The sequence below is a fragment of the Strix aluco genome, chromosome Z, assembly GCF_031877795.1.
Source record: "Strix aluco isolate bStrAlu1 chromosome Z, bStrAlu1.hap1, whole genome shotgun sequence".
NCBI classification, from domain to species: Eukaryota; Metazoa; Chordata; class Aves; order Strigiformes; family Strigidae; genus Strix; species Strix aluco.
In genome coordinates this window covers 7,188,788-7,212,038 of record NC_133971.1, presented here as the reverse complement: position 1 = coordinate 7,212,038, position 23,251 = coordinate 7,188,788, and the positions used below count along the sequence as shown (strand labels likewise).

At 41.2% G+C, this 23,251-nt stretch overlaps 1 protein-coding gene across 4 annotated transcripts in view; it reads left to right on the top strand.

Annotated features, from left to right (window-relative positions):
- Window positions 1-20,117, top strand: part of ATG10 (autophagy related 10) — an 89,263-nt gene extending 69,146 nt beyond the window's left edge. For 2 of the 4 annotated variants that reach the window (XM_074812068.1, XM_074812069.1), the window contains 3 exons: window positions 11,457-11,554; window positions 11,829-11,948; window positions 12,338-20,117. In XM_074812068.1, the coding sequence (XP_074668169.1) occupies window positions 11,457-11,554; window positions 11,829-11,948; window positions 12,338-12,350 (231 nt within the window). In that variant the 3' untranslated portion in view covers window positions 12,351-20,117. The remainder of the gene's footprint in view (window positions 1-11,456; window positions 11,555-11,828; window positions 11,949-12,337) is intronic. The other 2 variants (XR_012621559.1, XR_012621560.1) reach the window with 2 other exon arrangements.
- The last annotated feature ends 3,134 nt before the right edge of the window (window positions 20,118-23,251 follow it).

The following is a 23,251-nucleotide window of genomic DNA, read 5'->3' as shown; positions in this document are numbered from 1 at the left end:
CTCAGTCATCTTGAAAAATGTGTGTAGGTAGCTATTCTTAGACATACAAATCTTTCTTGCCATATTGTGGGATTTTGCTAAGTGGGGGAGGCTGTATACAGTATATCTTAACAGAAGGTTGCTAAGATCACTCCTAAATCATTTTGAGTCATATCAACAGTTGCTATGGATCCCCTGCTAATATTTTTGGAAAATTATTAGTACAACTTCCTGAGGAAAGGGAGTCTTACCAGTATATATTGGAAAGCTGTTACACAGGGAAAAAATCTAAGAATGGGAAAGCTGGGTGGATATTTATTTCCAGCTAAAATTTTCTGTGGTGTATTGAACTTCTGTGGTTTAAACCAAGCGGTAGTGCTGTACAAGCTAGTGAGTAGGTTTTACTTTAAAACTAAACATGAGTTAATAATGTATAGCTGCCCTACAGTTTAATCATGCTTTTTCCAGTAAGATTTTTTGGACATAAACCCAATCCCAACTAATTTCATAGGAGGAAAAGACCAAATAGTAGACTAATACCAAATGATGTAGAATAAATACACAGGTTTAATGGATAATTTACACGTAGAGATAAAAAGCAGTAGGAGGATCCTTGGCATTTTCTGGGGCACAATTTCGGATAGACTTTTAAGTCCTGGTACTATTGTTACTTGAGTTGATCAGTTATTCTGAAATGAAGATTCAATAATATTTTCCACACAGATAGTAATTAACTGAATGAATTACAATGTAATAGTATTGTTTCTCTTGATTCTTTTCTACTTCTGTAGAACTGTTTCCCTGATACACATTGCATTTACAGATAATTTATCTAGCAGTGGCTTTGCTTCCACAGAGCTTCCCAAGCAGAGATTTTGAGGTGGGTTGCTCTTCTGTCTTCCCCCTGCCATGACCTCTAACAATCCACTACTGCAATGAAGCTGGTTACTGAACATTCCCCCTTATTGAATGTTTTTGTGAAAAATTATAAAATACAGAACAACATTGATTGCACAATATGAAAGAAGTGGATATCGTATGACACATTTAGCTCTGTTTGAAAGGCAACTGATATGGTCACAAGGCACTGAAAACTTTATAACAATTTCCCTTTTTGTTTTCTGTAGCAAGGGCTTTTGGTCAAGCCCTTTGGCTTTTTTTTTTTTTTTTTTTTTTTTTTTTTTAATAAAAAAGCATTATAAATGCTATTTAAGTGGAAGTTAGGTATCCACATTAACTGAAAGCAATTTGTACTTAAGCACCTGTGCTCTCAAGTTGTGGAAGCAGATGGTATCAGCAGTTCAAAAGCGTTTAGACAAATTCATGAGACCACTTGTCCATAAATGGATGCAAAATTACCAGGCAGGAATGTGCCCTCCCATCATCCTTAATACAGCAGACGTGCTGGAACAGTACAAGGGGAGTGAACCACAGAAAGAGGCCAGACTCATGTTCTCCTAAAATAGCCTTTCCAACTGCCGCTGTTGGAGACAGGGTGGGTGCATTGCTAGGTGGACCGCTGGACCAATCCAGCCAGGCAGTTCTTAACGTTTTTAAGGCAGTCTGACGTTCATAAAAGAAAGTGAACTCATCCAAGGAGATGAATTTACTCCATATAATCAGACTTGTATGTGAAGCTGTATACAGTCTCCAAGGCTAACAAAACCAGCTGAGAGCCCTTGAAGTTGAAAGTCAGCTGGAGTGCCTTTTTGGCTTCTCTTTTTGTATATTGTATTTCTGACTGCATAGCAGCCTGATTCAAGAATAAGGAGAGAGGCCACCCAAAATCCCCCTGCAGGGTGGGAGCTATGGCTCCCATAGAAGTGGTGGGTTCCAGGTTCCGTAAGCTTGTAACTCTTCTGTGCTCTCAGAATAGAACTCGGTGTTTCAGTCCGGTGTTGACTGAGACACTGATGTGATCAAAGTATTTTCTAAACTCTGAATACCAGTTTCATCTAAGTGTTTAGCTGCAGTCATGAGGCGGACACTTTAGCCTTGCAGGAGACAGTTTCACTGTCCTTTTGGCGTTTTCTGTTGCCCGCCTTTGTCATGCCAGCAGTTACTGTTCTGGTGGTTGCCAATCCCTGTTCAGACCTCTAACTCTACAGGCTGCCTATAGAGATCCGTAAATAACTTGGGCAAACTTGTGACAGAATTGACTTTTAGGTAGTACGAAGTTTGTAGCATTATATTGAGTCTGTCTTTAGGAGAATTACCGTGAACATTGACAGTCCAACTGTGTCTGTGCAGGAACACTGGATAATCAGTTTCAACAGTGATTCAGAGTACTTAGTCCAACAAATGTTATTTCAAATGATAGGTAATATAAGATGCTTTGACTGGAGGAGGAGAGCACAGACATCTGCCTCTACAGGGAGAGATGAGGAACAAAGAAAGTCTTCCTTTGGCCTGAACTCAAAATGAGGGTTGAATCACACTTCTGTGGACACGTCATTGCCTCCTTATATTTGATATAGTTAAATTAGTGTTCTGTTGCTCTGCTGCAGCAGAAATTTGCTTTCCATTCATTACCTTGTGGTAATTGTCTGTCTCTGACTGTTATAGCTATCACTCATACTGCCTTCTTGATAAACTGTAAGGAGGAGGTAGGAATATATGCCATCCCATTTGCTGGTTACAGTATTTCAAACACAAAAGTCTTGTGAAATCTCTCTTCCCAGTATCTTTTTGTCCAGGAATTCCTGGGATTATAAAATGAACCCTTTCAGGGCACATTTGTCAAATGCCAGTATCGATTTTTTTTTCTTAATTTACCATTTTTTAATCAGGGTAGGAAATCTGTCTCCAATATCTTTTCCATACTTACACAGCTTGTTGGATCGTTCAGTTTTGCACCTTAGATGAATCTTTTAACTTAAGAACAGATTTTAAATAGTAATTAATTAAGACTATATGCTACATAACTAAAATGGTGACAACTGAATTAATCTTATTTTGGCAAGCATGGAAGAAGAATCATCTGTTTATTTTCTGAGGAAAATGGCTGGGATGCCATTTCTTGACAATATAACTATGGACCTGCCAATTTTTAACTATAAAGTTTTCTTAAAGAATCCTAAATGCAACTTACATGCTTGTGAGAGTTTAAGCTTTAAAAACACAGTTTTGTCTGAGCGTCACCTAGTGCTTTGATTCCTCTGGTTCTTGAAATTAATAATTCAATTCAATTATTTATATATGTATATAAATTTTAAAAAGTAAAAATATAACAATAAAAATAACAATAAAATAAAAATATAACAATATATAAATATATAACTGTATAAATATATATCAGCACTGTTGGCTATTCTTGATTAATGTTCCTGTATTAGCTATTAACAGCTTAAAAAAAAAGTTATAAATTGTAAAAAAGGATCACCACCGCCTCAAAATGGTAATTATTCTAAAATTAGGCAGATTTGGGGAATAAAATATGAAATAGGTCTTGGTCATTTTGTTATTATATTTTGTATTCTGTAGTATCAAGTATAACAATAATGAGTTAGCTCTGCACAAAAAGTGCATATGTACATCATGTCTTATGGTAGTCTTCTCTGTTGTTATCATTCTCATAGTTATAGAAATCATTATATGGGGAATATATTTATCTTTTGAATACACCTAAAATAGGAAGGGCCTAAAGATGTAAACTAAAGTAAAACTTCTGATTTAAACCCATTTCCATCTGCCACCCTTGAACACTCTTTACTTCTGGCAAACTGGCTTTGTCTGTGACTTTCTAACTTGCACTGTGCATTATACAGGAGAAGTAAAGCTGTCTTCAAAGATTGTGGATATTGTTCCTGTTTTGGATGCACCCTGATAGTTCTGATAGCTTTAAAAATGGAAGAGCAAGATTGATGTTTTTGTGGCATCAAACTGTAGACATATTTAGCTGTCACATTCAGCAGAAGCTGCAGCTGTCAATATAAGTAGCAATAAGTTAGCAATGTAGAAGTGATGTGTGCATGGAGCATGGGGGCCAGAGCTCGGTCCGAAGGAAAAGACAGTTTTATTGCCAGCTGTAGTAAAGAGGTGGCATTCAGGCTGTGATCAGCCAGGCTTAATGACATTAGCAGGGTTTTATGATGTCCTTTACGAAAAGAGCAGTTTGTGCCACGAAGTGTTTGTTTCTTCAGAACCTGCATTTCCACCTTCGTGGCCATGGTGGATTTGAAACAGCAAGTACAAAGTGGTAGGTGTCGTTCGTCTTAAAGAAATCCTGACTGCGTTAAGTGTCTTCATAGGGTTTGTGTTGTAGGATCTGCCAAAGCAACTCCATTTTTCTCAGAAAAACTTGGCCATTTGATTAATTGCCTCTTCAGCCTGGACTTCATATTTGATGAAAGAGGATAGGATATAGCTTAGCTGGCTGTGTGGGGTTAGTAGTAGTGAAAGTATTAATAAAAACTTTTCACTAAAGTTAGTTGGTATGTCTTTCGAAATACACAGGGAGCAGATACATTAAATCATAAGGGCAATTGCAACTGCTTGTCTGCAAAGAAGAACTTGAGCATAAATCAAAATCCCTCTGCAGCCTTCTCTTCCAAAAACAGGTTCAGTAATGACAGAAATTTGCTTTTTTGGTCTAGTTTGCACTTCTTTGTCTCATCAGGGTCCCTTCAAGTTTTCCCTTGCTCAGTACCATTGCAGATTTATTTTGATTGTCTAAGAAAATGAAGGAGAACAGTGGTAGTTGTACTTCATAGTCATTCTTCAGCACCCGTTACGGACAGAAGTTGTTTTTTTCATCTTCAATGGGCTTAGCAGTGGGAGTGCTTCTCTGGATTTTATGGCAAAGTTATAGAAACTTTCCTCAGTTATATCAGTAGGATGACTTGCCTTCTGCTTGTAAATTGAAATCAAGGTGACTATAAATATGTTATCTGTCCCAGATAATAAACCGTATCACATGCCCACTAGGATAAATGGCTTTTTTTGAGTTGATGACTTTTTTTTAGGCTTTTTGGAGCTGATGGCTATTACAGCAAGCACATTTCTTTCAACAGCCATTTTGCCCTCTCTGAATTTTTTTTTAATTATAATTTCTCTGTAACCAATACCAATCTTATTACTACAACATTATTTTCATGAAATGGCTGCATTAATAGAAATGTTGTGACCTATGTCAGTAGGATGGAGAAGCCCTATACAATTAGTATCCTAACAACAGCTTTATTACTATGATCTATACCTTCTATCAGGATGATAGAAGTTCCCTGTGTAATTACAGTTCCTTAACACTGCGCCTGCAACATAGTGGTTCCATAGTAATAGAGTTGCTGTTGTAGTAATTCCATTATTAGAGGAAAATCTTCTGTGAGGAGAAGGGGAGAGAGAGAAGTTTGGAACATTTTTCTTGTGACAGTTGTTGCTGTCCTGTTGCCTTTGCAGGCACTGTTACTGGTTCTTGTAAACACAACATGCATATACTCATCCGGCTTCAGTGCTCAGGCTTAAAGTGTCCCTAGCCTTCATTCATAAAAAGGTTCCTCACTTTTTACACCTGAACCTGAGCACATGCGTAATTTAAGCATAAAGTAGTCCCTTTGACCTCAAGCTCAACACAGTTTAAGTTCCATGTGTACTGTTCTGGTTGTGTGACAAAGTCAATCTGAAGAGCAAAATTTTATTACTTTCTTTCTGAATGAGTAGAGTTAGATTTTATTAACACATAAGTTATTATTGATTTATATAAAAATAAGGAATGAAAAAGAAGATAGTCTGCGAATTCAAGAACATAAAATACCGATAGTATCATAATCTTGAGTAAAGGATTTTTACTTAAAAACAGGCATTTGTTTCAGTAAGCGTGGTCAAAAATTGGTGAAAAGGGAAGAGCGTGTAACTTCTTTATTCATTGCATCACTATTTCTGTTTTCCTAAGTGGAAGAGATTATGGGGGACATGTTTTGTTAATCCTGCCTTCTTTTTCTGACCTAATGAATGGGTTTGTGATCACTGATGGGAAAATGTCTGAGAAGAATTGGTCCTGGCTGTGGTATTTGTGCATAAAAGTTTTGACACCCCTCCATGAATTTATTTTTGCAAAGCAACATCATGCAAACTGGATTGGGGAAAAGGCTGTTTTGGGCACAAATCCCTTGCACTATCATAAATGGAGAGACCATAAATGTTATGATGGATGCTTGAAGGCAGTTTAATGTAGCAATGGAGAAAATAGAAGCCATTACTACTGGAAGAGCTCCAGTTATGACAGAGAAAATAAATGGTGCTGTTACAAGAGATGTACTGACAACAAAATACCTGCTGGCTGGGGAACAGAAGAGCAGAGCATAATACAGATACCTACAGGCAATTACCCGTTACCTGAAGTAATGTTTATTTTTAATTTAAATCTGACATGGATAGTATTTCCTATATGGAGTGCTTGATAAATGGACATAATGCAATCTGATGGAAGTTTTAGACGTAATTAAACTTGTACTTGGGCACTACCCAATCTTTGCCACTGTCCAGATTAATGTCTTAACATTTCACTGTGCTGTAGGCACTGCACAGGAGAGGGGATGAAGTTAGTTTTTCACATTGTAACTCTTGATGACCCTGTGAGGGACCGTCCAGTTTCATTAGTCAGTGATGACAGGTGAAGGATGGTTGATCAAGCCTTCACATTTCTGATGGACATTATGGGAAGAGGCCTTCTTATGCCACATAGGAAAAGCTGCTGCTCAACTGAAATGTTTTCCAGTTCTCTGGGAGCCTGTAGCATTCATATTTTGTTGTTGCTGCTGAGGGCTCAGGCACACTCTCTTAACATAAACATCAGTGGAAGGGGTTTAAGGTCACCAGTTTAACCTCACAACTGAGGCAACTCAGCACCAGTGCACAGGTGGTTATATCTGCACAGCTAATTAATAGTAAGCTGTTGTGCTGCCAGTACTCAGTCACATTCAATCTTGTGTAGCATTCCTACACAAAACTACATTAATTTTCAAACTACCCAATGAAACATTTCACACCTTTCATCCACCTGTCTCTTGCATGGTTTTGTATGGGAGGAGTTGAGGTAACGGCTACAGAAATGGGTACAGAACATCCTTACAAATCTTTCTTGAAGCCTCCTAGTAAAGAGGTCCTTCTACAGAAAATAAATGAAGCAACATTTTGAGCTTTCAAATTCAATGGAGCTAGTTGCTGCCTGTAAAAAATTTATTTTCCATGAAAGTTGGGTCAGACTCTGAGGGATATGCAGATGTATGATGGACTGCAGTGTACGGTGCTGAACAGACAGCGTTACGAATCAGCCTCATAGATAGAAACAAGAAAATAATGCTGTTGATTTCAAATAAACTGTGTGTCAGTGTACTACTGTCCAGAAGAGTTCTGGGCAACCTGCAAATGGGTTCTTGCTGCACGATGCCAGTGAATAATTGTGAGAATTGACTTGAAACTCTCACATGTTACTCTCTAAAGTGCATTTCCACATAACCGATTTGAAGAAGATTAATTGTAAACTAAGAGTGCGAAGACTCTTTTATACTATTTAAAGTGGGTTTTTTTTTTGCATGAAGTCCCAACAGGACTTTAGATTTTTCATCTAACTGGTTTATGGATCAGGCTGGCTGAAGGCTAGTATTGCTGCCCTAGTATTTTGCTCAGGATACATTTCACTGCATGTGGAATATCATCCTTCCACCAGATGGCTGCAGCACGTAGTAAATATGCTCATGGAGCTGATGCAGCACAAACTTTCATTCATTCTCACATTTTTGATAGTGTTTGAGAAGGACTTGGGATTTGTCGTACTGCAGATGCACAGCCCTCTCTCAGGGTCTGCCATGAGCAACAGTTTCCTGCTTTTCCTGACTTCAGAGCTGACCTACAGGGACAGCTCCCTACGGTGACAAGATAAACCACCATCTTCAGTTCCAGACTCATCTGCAGTGACTACCAGCAAGGGCACTAATTAATGGTACCTCGTGCAAAACCTGACAATTGCGTATACAGCTCTTGTGCAGTGCTGAGTTCTAGCTACCTCCAGCCCAAGCCAAATCTGAACTGGTGACCTGGCAGTGTAAAGGCTCTGTAGCCCATTACCAATTCTGAAATCATTCAGGGCTTTGATAACTCTTGCATTTTTATTGGCAGCTGTCCAGTACTTCCTCCTCAGAGCTGCTGTGTCAGTGATTTAACCTTCACTATATGTTAAAGCCTCGTGGGGATGCCATTATATACAGGGTTTGGAATTTAGGATTTGACTGAATCAGATCTGATGCTCTCAGAGTGTTTTCCCTGATGCTCAACAGCTCTTCTTCCCTGCCTCAGCCTTTTTGCTTTTTAGAGGCTGCTGCTTAATGGGTCTTGGCTCAAGATTTCTTTTAATCGCTTGTGCTTTTCTGGTTATCCTATCCATGTGTGACATATCCCTGTCTTTCAGGTTTTGAATAAACAGCATGGCATTCTTGCACTTCCATGCTTTTTGTTTAGGGAAAGGAAGGTATATGCAGCAAGCTTATTGCAAAATTCTGACTTTGGACACAGCTGTTTTGCATGAGATCACGCGTGTGGACTTTCAGTGCTGAAGGATCTGTGTAATAATGAATTTAAATTTCCTGGATTAGAGGTAACCAAATAATTGATAGTGTTCAGTTTTCAAAAATACCATGATAAATGGAAACCAAAGCAGATTTTTCTGAATGTGCAGACATGCAGATTTAGTGCACATGCCATTCTCAAAGCCCGGCCAAGGAGCAGCATGAGTTGAACTAAACCCTGGATCATTTCATTGTTGCCATTCAAAATTCTGTGTATTATAGTGAGATTTACACTACCCTGGCACAGCTGTTACTTCAGGATGTGTAGGAAGCAACCCTTGATAATTCGAAGAAAAGGAGACAAGCTAGGAAGAGGGTTTGACTAACCAAGACCAATTGTCCTCACAGCCTTCATATCAACCCAGAAGCTGATGGCTGGGTCCTGTAGCAAAAACCTCTCCCTTTACATCTGGTGGATCTGGAGGGGAAGAAAGAGCCTTTCCACCTGTTCAAAAAGAATGGAGTAGGGATTGCAGGGAATTTGGAGTGTGAACAAATGTCACCTCTATAACATGCACATAAGTTACAGATATTGATGCCAATGATGGTGGGACCAAGGATGTTACCCTTTTGAAAAGCTGAGTAGCAATGCACTTTGGTTTTTCATAAGGACATTTAATTGTTAGAGTTTGGGAATTTTTTTTGGTGTCACTCTGTCATGTAAGAAGGGGAAGGACTAAAAGAAGAAGGATGTACAATGTAAAGTTAGTAAACTATTTAAAGAAATAAAATCTGCCCTCCATTTGTCACTCACTGGTGGTTTCCTGAAGCAAGAAGTGCAGGATAGAATCAAATACCAGGTGACAGAATGATTTGGAATGACTTCAAGCTCAATATTCAGCTTTGGGAATTATCCTTATGCCTTGTTCAGAGTGCTAAATCACTTAAAGCCCAGTTTATCTTTGCTGCTCTTTTTGGGAGTGTGTGCTACCTCTTTACACTCTCTCTGTGTAAGGGAGTTGGCTGAAATTGCTGCCTAGTCTCCTTTTTTTTTTTTCCCTTTGCTTAGTAGTTTTGTAAATATTGTTAACTATCTTTTTTTTTTTTTTTGCTATCTTTGAGGAATACCATTGGCACAATCTATGTATTTTCTAGAATTATTTGGAGACCTAAGCTGATTTAAACTAGCAGCTAATTAGAAAGGATTTTTAATACAAACTGCCACTTTTTCTCAATGGAAAAGAACATCAGTTCACTTTTACCAACAGCAGATGGTAGCATTCTTGTGCAAGTTATCTGTTTGCAACTGCAATGTCATAAAATGATTGATCCTCAGGAGTACATCTTCAGCATAAGAACCAAGTGTCCTTCAGCTGTAAGAGACCCTGTTCAATATTTAATAATATAGAACATGTCCTATTTGCTGAACATGACAGGCCAGGATTTGTTTTTTGTTTCTAGGTAAGGGGTTAGAGAAAGAGTTTTCACTGTGTAGCAGGAAGACTTTGTAAGCATCTTCTCTTCGGTGCAGGCAATTTACTACATGCTAAGATAAAATGCCATCACAGAATTAGGGGACTCTGGCTACAACTGTATCAGCTTGGACAAGGGAAATCTGTGTTGGAGCATCAATTTAGTATTTCTTCTTCACTATTGGGAAACATAGCCATCACAAGAAGCACATCTAAGGAAAAGGGCCTTTACCCAGGATAAAACACCTATCATGTTAATCGTCGTAGTTGGTCTCTGGTGAGTAGCATAGTGCAGTGGACCAGGCTCACATGGCTGAACTGGGAATGCCATGCAGAGGTGGTGATCCTGCTGTTTTCTTGGTCGTGGTCCATGCCTGCCTCTCCCCACCCCGCTGCCTTGCATTGTGTGCTTCGCAGCTCTGGCAGAGCCCTGGGCTTAGCGGCATCCAAACACAGTCTGTGCTCAGCTGTAAACAGGCTATCATGGTGTTTGTTTCATATTTGACATCTTCCTTGCCTGGAATCCCTTTCTAGCCATTCCCTGCTGTGCTGTATGTCCCTTCTTGTGCATGGGGATGAGGTAGGATTTGTTTATTTTGGTGCAGAAGTGCTAGCAGTGACCTCAGCAGCATTAAAGGAAAATCACTTCCCTAGGGCATGGTGCGTGAGACAGTCAGATATGCTGATCTCGTGATATCACCCGTGTAAGAGCTGATGAGATCACCGTTATGCATTGAGTGCAAGCTTGATTAAGTCAGAACACGTTTTCTGTTTAAGTGTGTGCTGGAGATGAAAGTGAAAGCTTTATGGAGCGTTGGATTGAGTTTTCAGCAGCACTGTGTGCCGTGTGGAGAGGAACAGACAGTCTTACCATGTTGTAGGGAGTGTGTCTGTCTGCAAACTTAACTGTCACTAAATGATTTTCTTCTTTTCCTCAGGATAGTTTTGACTGGGCTTCTTGAAGAACTGTTTTAGATCATTTTGCTGTAGAATAGCCTAAAATAAGGATAAGCCACCTAGTGGAAGTTAAAGCCACCTTGAGAGCTCTTCTTCCTTCTTGCTCCACCTCACAGGCTCCAAATTAAATTTACTTCGCAGCACTGTTTTGGAAGGATAAGGGGTCAAGGTTGTTAAAGAACTTTTCCATGGAGCGGGTTTGTTTCATGTGTTACATTTGATCAGGTACTTGTTTATACAGTAGCTTTGCCTACTTGCATTCGGGTAATGCTGATAGAGTAGCTTGAGTTACTTTTGCAAACCATTACATTTTAACTAAAACGGTGGCATAACCTGGTTGGTGATCTTATTTCCCTTTTAAGATAGGAGAATATGGTCTCAAATATTAATTTGTCAACGACTATCAGTAAAAGAGCAATGTTGGTTAGATTCTGAAATGAGAAGAGTTGTGTCAAGGATTAATTGGACCCTGCTTTGCTTTTTTCAAATGCATATGGTGTCTTTTTTGTTTTTCTTGTATAATAAAACAACTGATATTCCTTCTTAGGAGCACCCCTTACTTGGGCAGCCATATTTTGTTCTGCACCCCTGCCGGACTAATGAATTCATGTCTCCTATACTGACCAGTTCACAGAAACAGAACAGGTGAGACACACTACTGTGCCTTGCAAGGCGTTGTGCAGTGCAGATAAAGTAAATCAGCCAGGAAGTGGAAATGGTCAAAACAACTTCCTTGGTCCAAACAGAATAAGATTCTGGATTGTCACCTAAGGGCTGAAAGTTAAAATACATCTGGTATAGATAAAGTGAAGGGATAGCCCCATCTGGAGTTATTTTATGACTGTCAAGTGTGTCTGCAATTCAGAAGAGGTTGGGATAACATGTTTATGGTGGATTTTTGTTGTTTTTTTTACCCTAGACACACAAATTACATTATATTGTGGCTCAGTACTGTAGGCCCAGTTGTGGGTCTAAATCTGCCCCTGAGTTATGCAAAAGTAGCACCTGAACAGAATACAAATGCTGATTCAGTTGAAAGGTAAGAGAAAATGAAATCACCTTTTTTCTCTCCCATACTCCTATGAAATTAGAAAGATTAGATGAGTGACTGGCAAAAACATTATCTTCTCCTTTGGAGCTCTTGGTTGAGTTAATTTAGGACTCACCTTTTGATGGTTTGCTCACATGGCTGCCTTACTGCCTGCCTTACTTTGCAATGAAAATTTCTGCTGAGAGAGGTGTGCTTGGCACATTGCTGACACCGTTCATGACTGTCAGAAGGTCCCTGATGTCCTGGGGTCTTTCTCAGATGTGTCAAAGCATTTCATCGCGGTCCCTTCAGCATACGGTTGGTGGTGTGATCTAGCATAACCCTGCTACAATGATTTTCATTCCATCTCTTCTTCCTGTTTGATGTCTCCACCTCAGGCCTCTGAGCTGAAGGACAGATGATGGTTACCTGTAGTAAAGCTACTGCAGACTTCCATTCCTAGGGATGAAATCAAACAAAGGAATCGTTCCTGACTGGTAAGCAACGCCGTGTGGAAAGATGACTGTTCATGGCTCTTTCTCTGACAAGACCTTGCCCGGCTACAGCAGAACTCCTGAGTTGGGTGAAGTTGTGACAACTCTCAAGCACCACCAAGACATGAACTCCCTTGTGATTGCATTGACCCCTTGAAGTCACTTACCTCCTACCTCTGTTTACTGTGGTTATAGCTTTAGTAAGACTGCATATGAATGCACAAGCCTATGGTTCCTTGATAGAGATTGAGATACGGGGTTTGGATCTACTAAATTTACCTATGAAAAATCACGTCTCCAGGAAATCAGCACCATCTGTGAGGATATGTACAGCAAAATACTTGTAGGATGTGGTTTAAATGTGTGCAATCAGTGTATGGGTCGTGACTACCTAGGGACCACCTTCTCCACCACAGCCTGATGCATGGACCACCCTTGTGGTCCACACCACACACAGAATATCCTAATCCCAGGACTAAATAATATTTTTCTGAGAATATTTTGTGTATGCCATGCTTGAGAGAATAAACAAGATCAGGACTGTAGACAAACAGAGTACTTAGAGCCTACATCTCTAGAGTTCAAGGTGCCTAATGCTATCATATGAGAACATCTGGCTTTTCTGTGCTTCACTGCCTCCAAAAGAAGCTTTACTATACCCTGTGGGAGTTCCTGTTGTAGTCAATTAGTATTTCTCATTGTACTAGTAGTTGTTCACAGGTTTAGTCCCTATCTTGCAGTCTTTATGCAAGCTTCCCCTGACAGCTCTTGATTTTTGGGCAAGTAGAAATTGCATGGTAGTGCAATCAGTGAAAACCATTAGAAGTAACTTCTATAAAATTAATCTTGGATTCTTTCCCAATCACTTTTTATTTGTAGTATAAAACAGACCACAAGTCCTGAGCAGTTGAGATGGAATTACAGATTTTACTTTATATGTTCAGCAATAAGTCAAATATATGTCAAATGCCACATCAGAGGTGGAAAAGTGGAATACTTCGGGTTTCAGAATCATAGAATCATATCATAGAATCATAGAATGGTTTGGGTTGGAAGGGACCTTAAAGACCATCTAGTCCCAACCCCCCTGCCATGGGCAGGGACACCTTCCACTAGCCCAGGTTGCCCAAAGCCCCGTCCAACCTGTCCTTGAACCCTTCCAGGGAGGGGGCAGCCACAGCTTCTCTGGGCAACCTGTGGCAGGGCCTCACCACCCTCACAGGGAAGAATTTCTTTCTTGTACCTAATCTAACTCTACCCTCTTTCAGTTTAAAACTGTTAACCCTCATCCTCTCCTTACACTCCCTGATCAAGAGTCCCTCCCCACCTTTCCTGTAGCCCTTTTCAGTCCTGGGAGGCCGCTCTAAAGTCTCCCCGGAGCCTTCTCGTCTCCAGCTGAACCCGCTCAACTCTCTCAGCCTGTCCTCACAGGGGAGGTGCTCCAGCCCCCTGAGCATCTTTGTGGCCCGCTCAAGTAGGTGTGTGTCCTGATGTTGGTGCCCCAGAGCTGGACACAGCACTGCAGGGGGGTCTCACGAGAGCAGAGCAGAAGGGGAGAATCCCCTCCCTCGCCCTGCTGGCCACACTTCTCTTGATGCAGCCCAGGACACAGTTGGCTTTCTGGGCTGTGAGCGCACATTGCTGGGTCATGTCCAGTTTTTCATCCACTAGTACCCCCAAGTCCTTCTCCCCAGGGCTGCTCTCAATCCACTCATTGGCCAGCCTGTATTTGTGCTTGGGATTGCCCTGACCCATGTGCAGGACCTTGCACTTGGCCTTGTTGAACTCCATGAGGTTTGCACGGGCCCACCTCTCCAGTGTGTTCAGGTCCCTCTGGACGACACATCCCTTCCCTCCAGTGTGTCAACCCCTCCACACAGCTCGGTGTCGTCAGCAAACTTGCTGAGGTTGCACTCAATCTCACTGTCTGTGTTGACGACAAAGATATTAAACAGCGCTGGTCCCAATACCTATCCCTGAGGAATGCTACTCATCATTGCTCTCCACTTGGACATCAAGGTGTTGACTGCAACTCTCTGAGTGCGACCATCCAGCCAATTACTTATCCACCAAGTGGTCCATCCATCAAATCCATGTCTCTCCAATTTAGAGACAAGGATGTTGTGTGGGACGGCGTCAGAAGCTTTGCACAAGTCCTGGTAGATGACGTCAATTGCTCTTGCCTTATCTATGAACACTGCAACGCTGTTGTAGAAGGCCACCAAATTTGTCAGGAACAGTTTGCCCTTAGTGAAGCCATGTTGGCTGTCACCAATCACTGTATTTTCCATGTGTCCTAGCACAGTTTCCAGGAGGATCCTCTCCATGATCTTGCCAGGCACAGGGGTGAGACTGACTGGCCTGTGGTTCCCGGGGTCTTCTTTATTTCCATTTTTAAAAATGGGGGTTATGTTTCCCCATTTCCAGTCAGAGGGAACTTCACCAGACTGCCACAACTTCTCTAATATGATGGATAGTGGCTTAGCCACTTCATCCGCTGGTTCCCTCAGGACCTGCAGATGCATCTCACCAGGTCCTGTGGACCTGTGCTCCTTCAGGTTCCTTAGATGGTCTTGAACCTGATCTTCTCCTATAGTGGGCAGTTCTTCCTTCTTCCAATCCCTGCCTTTACCTTCTGTGTCTTGGGCAGTGTGGCTGGAGCACCTGCTGGTGAAGACTGTTGCAAAAAAGTTGTTGAGTACCTCAGCCTTCTCCATATCCTGGGTGATCAGGTCTTCCATTTCTTTCTGTAGAGGGTCCACATTTTCCCTAGTCTTCCTTTTTATCACTGACATACCTGTAAAAGCATTTTGTGTTGCTCTTGATGTCCCGGGCCAGATTTAATTCTATCAGGGCTTTGGTTTTCCTAACCTGATCCCTGGCTACACAGAGTTTCTCTGTATTCCTCCCAGGCTACCTGTCCTTGCTTCCATTCTCTATAGCTTCCATTTTATGCTTGACTTTGTCCAGGAGCTCCTTGTTCATCCATGCAGGCTTCCTGGCGTTCTTACCTGACTTCCTTTTTGACTGGAGGCATCGCTCCTGAGCTTGGAGGTGATCATTGAATATTATCAAGCTTTCTTGGGCCCTTCTTCCCTCCAGGGCTTTATCCCATGTTACTCTGTCAAGCAGATCCCTGAAGAGGCCAAAATCTGCTCTCCTGAAGTCCAGGGTAGTGAGCTTGCTGTGCTCCCTTCTCACCGCCTTCGTGATCTTGAACTGCACCAGTTCAGGGTCACTGCAGCCAAGGCTGCCCTTGAGGTCCACACTCCCCGCCGGCCCCTCTTTGTTGGTGAGAACAAGGACCAGCATAGCACCTCTGTCACTTGGAGAAGGAAGTTATCAACACATTTGAAGAACCTCCTGGATTACTTATGTGCTTCAGTGTTGTCCCTCCACAGATGTCAGGGTGGTTGAAGTCCCCCATGAGGACCATGGCTTATGAACACAAGGCTGCTCCTATCTGTCTATAGAGGGTCTCATCTGCTTGGTCTTCCTGGGGGGGTGGCCTGTAGTGGACCCCCATTATAATGTCACCTATCCCTGCCCTCCCTTTAGTCCTGACCCATAAGCTCTCAGTTGGCTCCTCATCCACCCCCAGGCAGAGCTCCATGCACTCCAGCCAGTCACTGACGTAGAGGGCAACCCTCACTCCTTGTGTCCCCTGTCTGTCCTTAAAGAGCCTGTATCCTTCCATTCCAACTCTCCAGTCATAGGAGCCATCCCACCATGTCTCTGTGATGCCAGTAAGATCACAGCCCCGCAGGCATGTGCACATCTCTACCCTCCTCTTGTTTATTCCTCACACTACATGCGTTTGCATAGAGGCATTTAAGTTGGGCCCCAATGAACTGACTAACTGGACAGTGCTGTTCTTCAGGTGCTCTCCTGCTGAGTGGTGACCCCTCTCCAGGCTCTGGGCATCTATTGCAGGCACTGACATCAAGCTGGGAGAAGTGGGATGGATCGAGATTCTCCCCTCCCGGCAACTTTAGTTTAAAGCCTCTTCACCAGCTGGGCAAGCCTATGACCGAAGATGCTTTTCCCTTTCTCTGACAGATAGACCCCACCAGTCCCCCGCAGATCAGTTTTCTCAAAGCGAGTCCCGTGGTCGAAGTAGCTGAGCCCCTGGATGTGGCACCAGTCCTGTAACCAGTTGTTGATTTGCCGGATTTGACCGGTCCTTTGAAACCCCTTTGACCGGGAAGATTGATGAAAAAACTCCCAGTGCTCCAGAGTCCCTTGCCGCTGCTCCCAGGGCTCTGTAGTCCTTCTTGATGCTCCTCAGGCTGCTCCTGGCTGTATCACTGGTGCCGACATGAAACAACAGCAGTGGGTAATAGTCAGGGACGGTACGAGGCTCTTGGTGACATCACTGATTCAAGAATCTGGGTTTTCAGATATTTTGATTGGTTGCATATTTTTAACTTACATCATAGAATGATAGAATCACAGAATGGTTTGGGTTGGAAGGGACCTAACCATACACTCACTTGGCTGCACACACAAGTTGTTGCCAGTTTCTGAAGCTGTCTCTGTCTTGCTTCCTTCCTTATGATGCCCCTTGATCCTGTTCCGACAGTTACTGAGACATGATGGTGATAACGGGGAGCATGAAATGGTGTTGTGGTTTAACCGCAGCCAGAGCTAAGCACCACACAGCTGCTTGCTTGCTCCTCCCCCCTCCCAGTGAGTGGGATGGGGAGGAGAATTAGAAAACAAAAGTAAAATTTGTGGGTTGAGATAAGAACAGTTTCATAGCTAAAATAAAGTATAATATAATACAATAATAACAACAATAAAATATAATAATAATAATAGTAATGGAATATGACAAGTAAAAAAGAGATAAAACCCAAGAAAAGGCAAGTGATGCACAACACAACTGCTCACCACCCGCTGACTAGTGCCCGAGCAGTGACTCCTCCCCAGCCAACTCCCCCCAGTTTCTATACTGGGCATGACATCCTATGGTATGGAATATCCCTTTGGCTACTTCAGGTCAGCTGTCCTGGCCACGCTCGCTCCCAGCTTCTTGTGCACCTCCTCGCTGGCAGAGCACGGGAAACCAAAAAAATCCTTAACTTAGGATAAGAGCTACTTAGCAACAACTAAAACATCAGTGTGTTATTAACATTATTCTCACATTAAATCCAAAACACAGCACTGTACCAGCTCCTAGGAATAAATTTAATTCTATCCCAGCCAAGTCAAGGACAAATGGATAAGCAAACTGACAGTTCCCCTGCCCTGCTACAATTCTTGACGATTTACCACCATAAATGAAATAAGAGAGCAGTGTCATCATCCACGTCAATGTTTTCCTGAAATTTGCCCAGAATACCACTAGACAAAAATTCATCTCAGTTAGTACAAATACACTAAGATTAGACTGAGAAACAAATACAGGGTAACATAAATATTTGGGATCAAGGAGAGAGATAATCCCATTTAGATATCTACTATCTAATGGCTTAAGTGGGCAGTAGGCATCGAATTTCCCATTTACATCTGTGCCTTAATGACTTAAAGGGTATTTTATACAGAATGTTTATGTACAGAAATCCTATTTTGTTTCAAAATCAAGTTAATTGCAGCACTATTTTGTAATTTTATTTAGCAAATCTATTGAAGATTGTTAGATCTGAACTTGGGTTTTGGCTACATACCTTATCTGAAATCTTGCAGCTTACCAAAAAGAAAATTTCCTGTTCTAAACAGTTTTATAAATTTGCTCCATTGTTCATTCTTGCTAATCTAGGAAGACACACTGAGGACCATTGCTTCTGGGGACTTCTTTTTAAGACAACTGACTCATACCTGCCCTTGGTTACAAGAATCAGCAAGAAGAATGAATTTTATGTGTTCAACTATGCCAAAAATATGCTTTTTTGTGGAATGCAATTGCTACCTACATAATCCCTCATTTGTGTCAGCATGATCAGGTTAGAATTTAACCCCAATCTGGTCTGCCAGAAGGTTTGTAGTTGGTTGGTTTTGGTTACTAAAAGAAACATTCCTTTGGTCAAATTGCATGCTTGCTTTCACAACAGTAAATGTTGAGCTAGTTAATTAGAGCTGAATATAGTGAAGTAATATCAATTCTTGTTGCAACTCCATTAATTTCAGCAAAACTTTTTCAATAATTTTTTTTTTTTCCATTTGCTATGATGATGGATTAATGAGTTTGTACATCTGTATTTATATTGCATAGCATTTCAATTCCAGCACAAAGGAAAAACGATTGCTCTTTCCTCTGAACTGTGAAGTTACAACTCTTTCCTCCAAAATACTCTTCTAGAGAACAGAGTATGTATGAATATCTGTGCATATTTTTAGTAACATGTAGGCTTTTGAAAGCATTTCAGACTTTAGAGCATTTCTTATCAATAAGTTCTTACCATCTAGAATAAAAAAAATACATACCTGAAGTTCATAGCTGCAAAACTAACCTTCTATTGACTGCTCAGGAAGAATTAGGAAGGTGCCACACCTGTTATCTTTATGTCCTAGATTTCATTAGAGTCTTAAAAAACCCTGCACCACAAGGAAGTTTTCACTTCACCACTTGAGAGCTTGTTGTAACTGTCACCTACTGAAGATGGATTTCAACTGAAGGCGAGAGTTTACTGCTGTGTTTAAAAAGAGAGTGGATGTACAGAGCCTTGCCTCAAACACCTTCTTTTTCCTCAAGCCTGTTGGAAAACAACATGTTTTCCTGTAGTGTTATTTTTCAGTAATGTTTTTAGTACAGCATGCTGGAAGAGGTAGCCCTGTCTAAAGAGATTAGGCTGCGTGCTTCTCTGTGCACTTCTGGGTTCAGCAGCCAGGCACCATTAGCCTCATCAGCAGAGGCCAGATGGAGGGAGATATTATTCAGGTGCTTCCTTTCCCCACTCTTATTGCTACCCAGGATTGGGCTATAGATAGAGAAGAATCCCAGTAAGCAGATTTTCACCAGCAGTCATCTGCATCACCGGAAACAATCCCTGACGTCACCTTAAAATGTAGAGGCCAGTCTTAATGATTTTTGCTTCTGCTGAGCAAGGGTTGCAATTGATGCCACTCCACTTTCAGGGGCAGGGGAGAACATGAGCTGAGCATAGGTTGAAAAAGATTTGTCAGACTGTGGAAATGAACTAATCCTTCTTTCCTCTGCACCTGATCCAGATGAAAAACCTGAACTGAATTTTGGTGGATTCCAGCCAGGCCTTACTCCACCAAGCACTGACTGCTTCTGCAGGGTTTGTAAAGGTTCATTCTGCATCCAGCAGTCAGGTCTTGTTAGCTTCATATGATTAGCCAAGTGCTTTAATGTTTACTAATATGCTTCGCTAATGAAGTAGAAACACAGACTGCCATATCTATTGCACGAGCTCACCTCTTCTCTGTGGATTCCCCTCCGTTATGGAGGATTTGGGGTGTATAAGACATAGTTTCAACGCTTCTTCACTAGGCTTAAAACCCCTCTCATAGTGACTTGGTGATGTGGTTTGGCTTGGCTCATCTTCCTTTGACTTCTTCTACAGTGTCCAGATAACACAAGTTATTCCTGGGACTGGCAGAATTCACGGATGGATTTGCTAGAAGAATCTTGGTGCCCAAGTGCTGACTAGATGTCATATGCTAAACATGCTTGTAAAACAAATAATAAAATGCAACTCAAAATGTGCAGCTAGCTTTAATAACTTCGTACTTTACTTGTCCTGATCCCAGTTCTGTGGGTTCTCCTACTCCTGACTACTATTATAGGTACCTTCCCCTTAACAGCAGTCTCACTTCTGCTATGTTGCAAGAAGTGAACAAAAAAGCCCAAGCCCCTAATTCACCCAAACCTGTAAAATGTACACGTGCTTGATGGAGTAACAAGCACCTGTGTCCTTCTCATCCACATTTTTGATCTAACAAGATTTCAGGTGAATTTATTCCATAAGCTCTTGTGTTTCCATGTAGCATCTAGCCACCATTTAGGTACGCCACAACCACAATGCAGTGTGTCCCATTTTCCTAACAGGAACTCACTGAATCAGTTAAAAGATAAATTTTTGAAGATTTCCTTTGTCAAAGTCCACATAAACAACTTTTTGCTTTACACCTTTTATGTACTGATAGCAACATCTAGTGGCAAGATTACCTCATGACAATGCCCTACTTTTGGAAATGGTCTCGCTCCAGTTACCTCCGGGTAAATCTTCATCTCCTGTCCTGCCAGACTGACTTTAGAATTTGAAAAGAATTTGAACCGTGAGCATTTCAGTAGGCCTCTTCACTGGCTGCAGTAAAATCCTTTTTTTCAAAGGAGTATTATTGGCAGCCCTATTAATAATTTTTGCTACGCAAGAAAAGCAAATCAAAATAACAAACCCAAACAGACCTAGTTTCCTGGAATAACAAGACCAAGGCTGCTGATTTTCTTAGTTGAAGTAATGTATCTCCTGTAGAAATTGAGCTGGAATCCTAACACCAGCAGTTGTGTAGCATAACATTTGCATACATAAGACCATGATTTTTAGATTAAACTAGCTGACTGGGATCTGTCTTTTCCACCAGAAGCTGCTGTCAGATCTGCAAGCTGTGAGTCATAGTTCAGTGTTCAGGTTTGCTCATCCAGTAGCTTCCAGCCTTACTGTAATCAAGGCTCACCTGAACAAAATTGATGACATTCTAGCTGTTTTTCATGTAATTTTGTATCTGATTTCTCTCATGTGTGTACCTGCAGTTGGTTTGATGCATATTATTAGTAAATATAGCTGTATTGATGGCAGCCAATGCTTTCAAATCTGGCTGTCTACTTACATATTTCTGCTCCTAGACGAAGGCTGGATTTCAGAGACTTTGTAGTAGAATATGCATGCGTCTACGGTGTGCTACCACGATTGCTGCGTATGTGTTCCAAGTTTCACAGAAGCATTAGACAGAGCCACAGCAGACGTGGTAAGGACGTATCTGGGATTTCTGGGCGTACAATAGCGTGGTTAAAATTACTGTGCATAAACAGTAGCTTTGATTCAGTGAAGCTGTAAGAAATACTAGGCAGATGTAGATGATCCTGAAAACCCATCCGCATAACATTTTGGGTGAAAAGAGAACATATCCAGAACACGCATATGGTTGCATGAAAGTAAAAAAAATTCCCAGCAGTTAACCCTCCACTAGCCAAGAAAGCAGAAGGGCTAGGAAGCACAGTAAAAATAAAAATGACACTGGGTACCCTGGCAAGCCGTGGGGATGGCTGGTGCCACCCAGCCTGTTCCGACATGCTACTGGAGTGAAGTGCGCTACAGGGACTGTGCATTTACACTGTATCCAAGATTAGTCAAGGAGTTAAGGCCTCACTCCGGAAATCTTAAACAGTATTTAAATCAGGTTCCAACAGAGGTAGTCTTAATTCTGGAACTGCAGAGAGCCGCTTTTCCAGAATTGCCCCATAAAGTGGGGAAGGGGCTGCAGCGAAAGCCATTTTCTTTAGGAGTGGGGCTACTCCATTTACAAGCATAAGGGAAAGCCAAGTTCAGCATTGCTTCTGCACCTGAACATGGATTTGAATCCGAGTCTCACAAATTCCCAGATGACTAAACTACAAAATACTCAATAGTAGAGATTCTCAATCTGTTCTTAAATTTTACTCCATTTTCATATAAATTAATGAATACTAATTGAAGCCTTTTGGATGAACACACAGATGAATTGTGATTATAACGAGGGAATTGTTTACACTCTAACTTCAGCCAAATAAATATTTTGAGGTTTTATTGCATAAAATAGCTCTAACATGAAACAAAGAGCCCAGCACTCTGCTATAAGCTCTGTGCAAAATGTACTTCCAAGGGGCCAAATTCAAGATAAGATATGAGTGCAAGTATCAACAGAACAGAAGATCTGGCAGTGATGTAAAGGCTGATACAGAGGGACATGTTGGCTTCTTGGTTGATGTTCTGTTCTATAACTGTTAGTTCTGGCATGCACATTTTTAAGTGATGTTGAAAACTGGACAATACAGAGAGAAAAATGATTGAAGATATGAACTGATGAAATGTATTTTTCAAGTAGCCTGATTATGGTGCAGAGATCTTTGAAAAGTAAAAAACATCCAACTATTTAGAAGTTTTTTTAATTATCAAAGCCAAAAAGCCCCACTCAGAGACATGTTCAAGTCAGTACACAGCAGTTAAATGAAAACAGCTGGAATGCACTGGAAGAAACAGGTGTCTTCAAATCAGGCAGACTTGCCCAAGTCCAACTAGTTAAGACTTAATTTGCACTTAACATGAAAGCAACTGGGTGAAGTTCTATGGGCTGAGCAGGACAGAGATGAGATTAGATAAATGGTTTAATAATCCTCTTCAGGACCTAAACCTGATGAATTGTGTCAGGTGCCATTGCCTGTCTTCACACTAGCAACTGGAACTGCTGTCATCATTTGAAGATCATTAATAAATACCATTTTCCTAATTTACCGCGACCATTTTTGTTTCGAGGAAGGCTGTTTTCTAAAATAAGCATTAAAATTCATGCAGTTTCTCCTCCCAACTTGCTTGAGGGGATGTTTTGATTCCTGATGAATTTAACAGTCCCAGAGAAACACTAGGGTTTTTTTTGGCCAGACCTAGCAGTAAGAAATTTCATTTCAGTTCCTACAGAAAGAGTTCTATGACCGACATGATGACTGAAGATAAAATTCCAGCTACACTAGACTAGCAGTCTGTTTCTTCTATAAAAGACTGAATCTGTAATTAAGTTCTGGATTGTGTAGTATTTATTGCAGTTAATACAAACATCTCCCAAACAGTATCTATGCTCAGCCACTGAACAGATAGG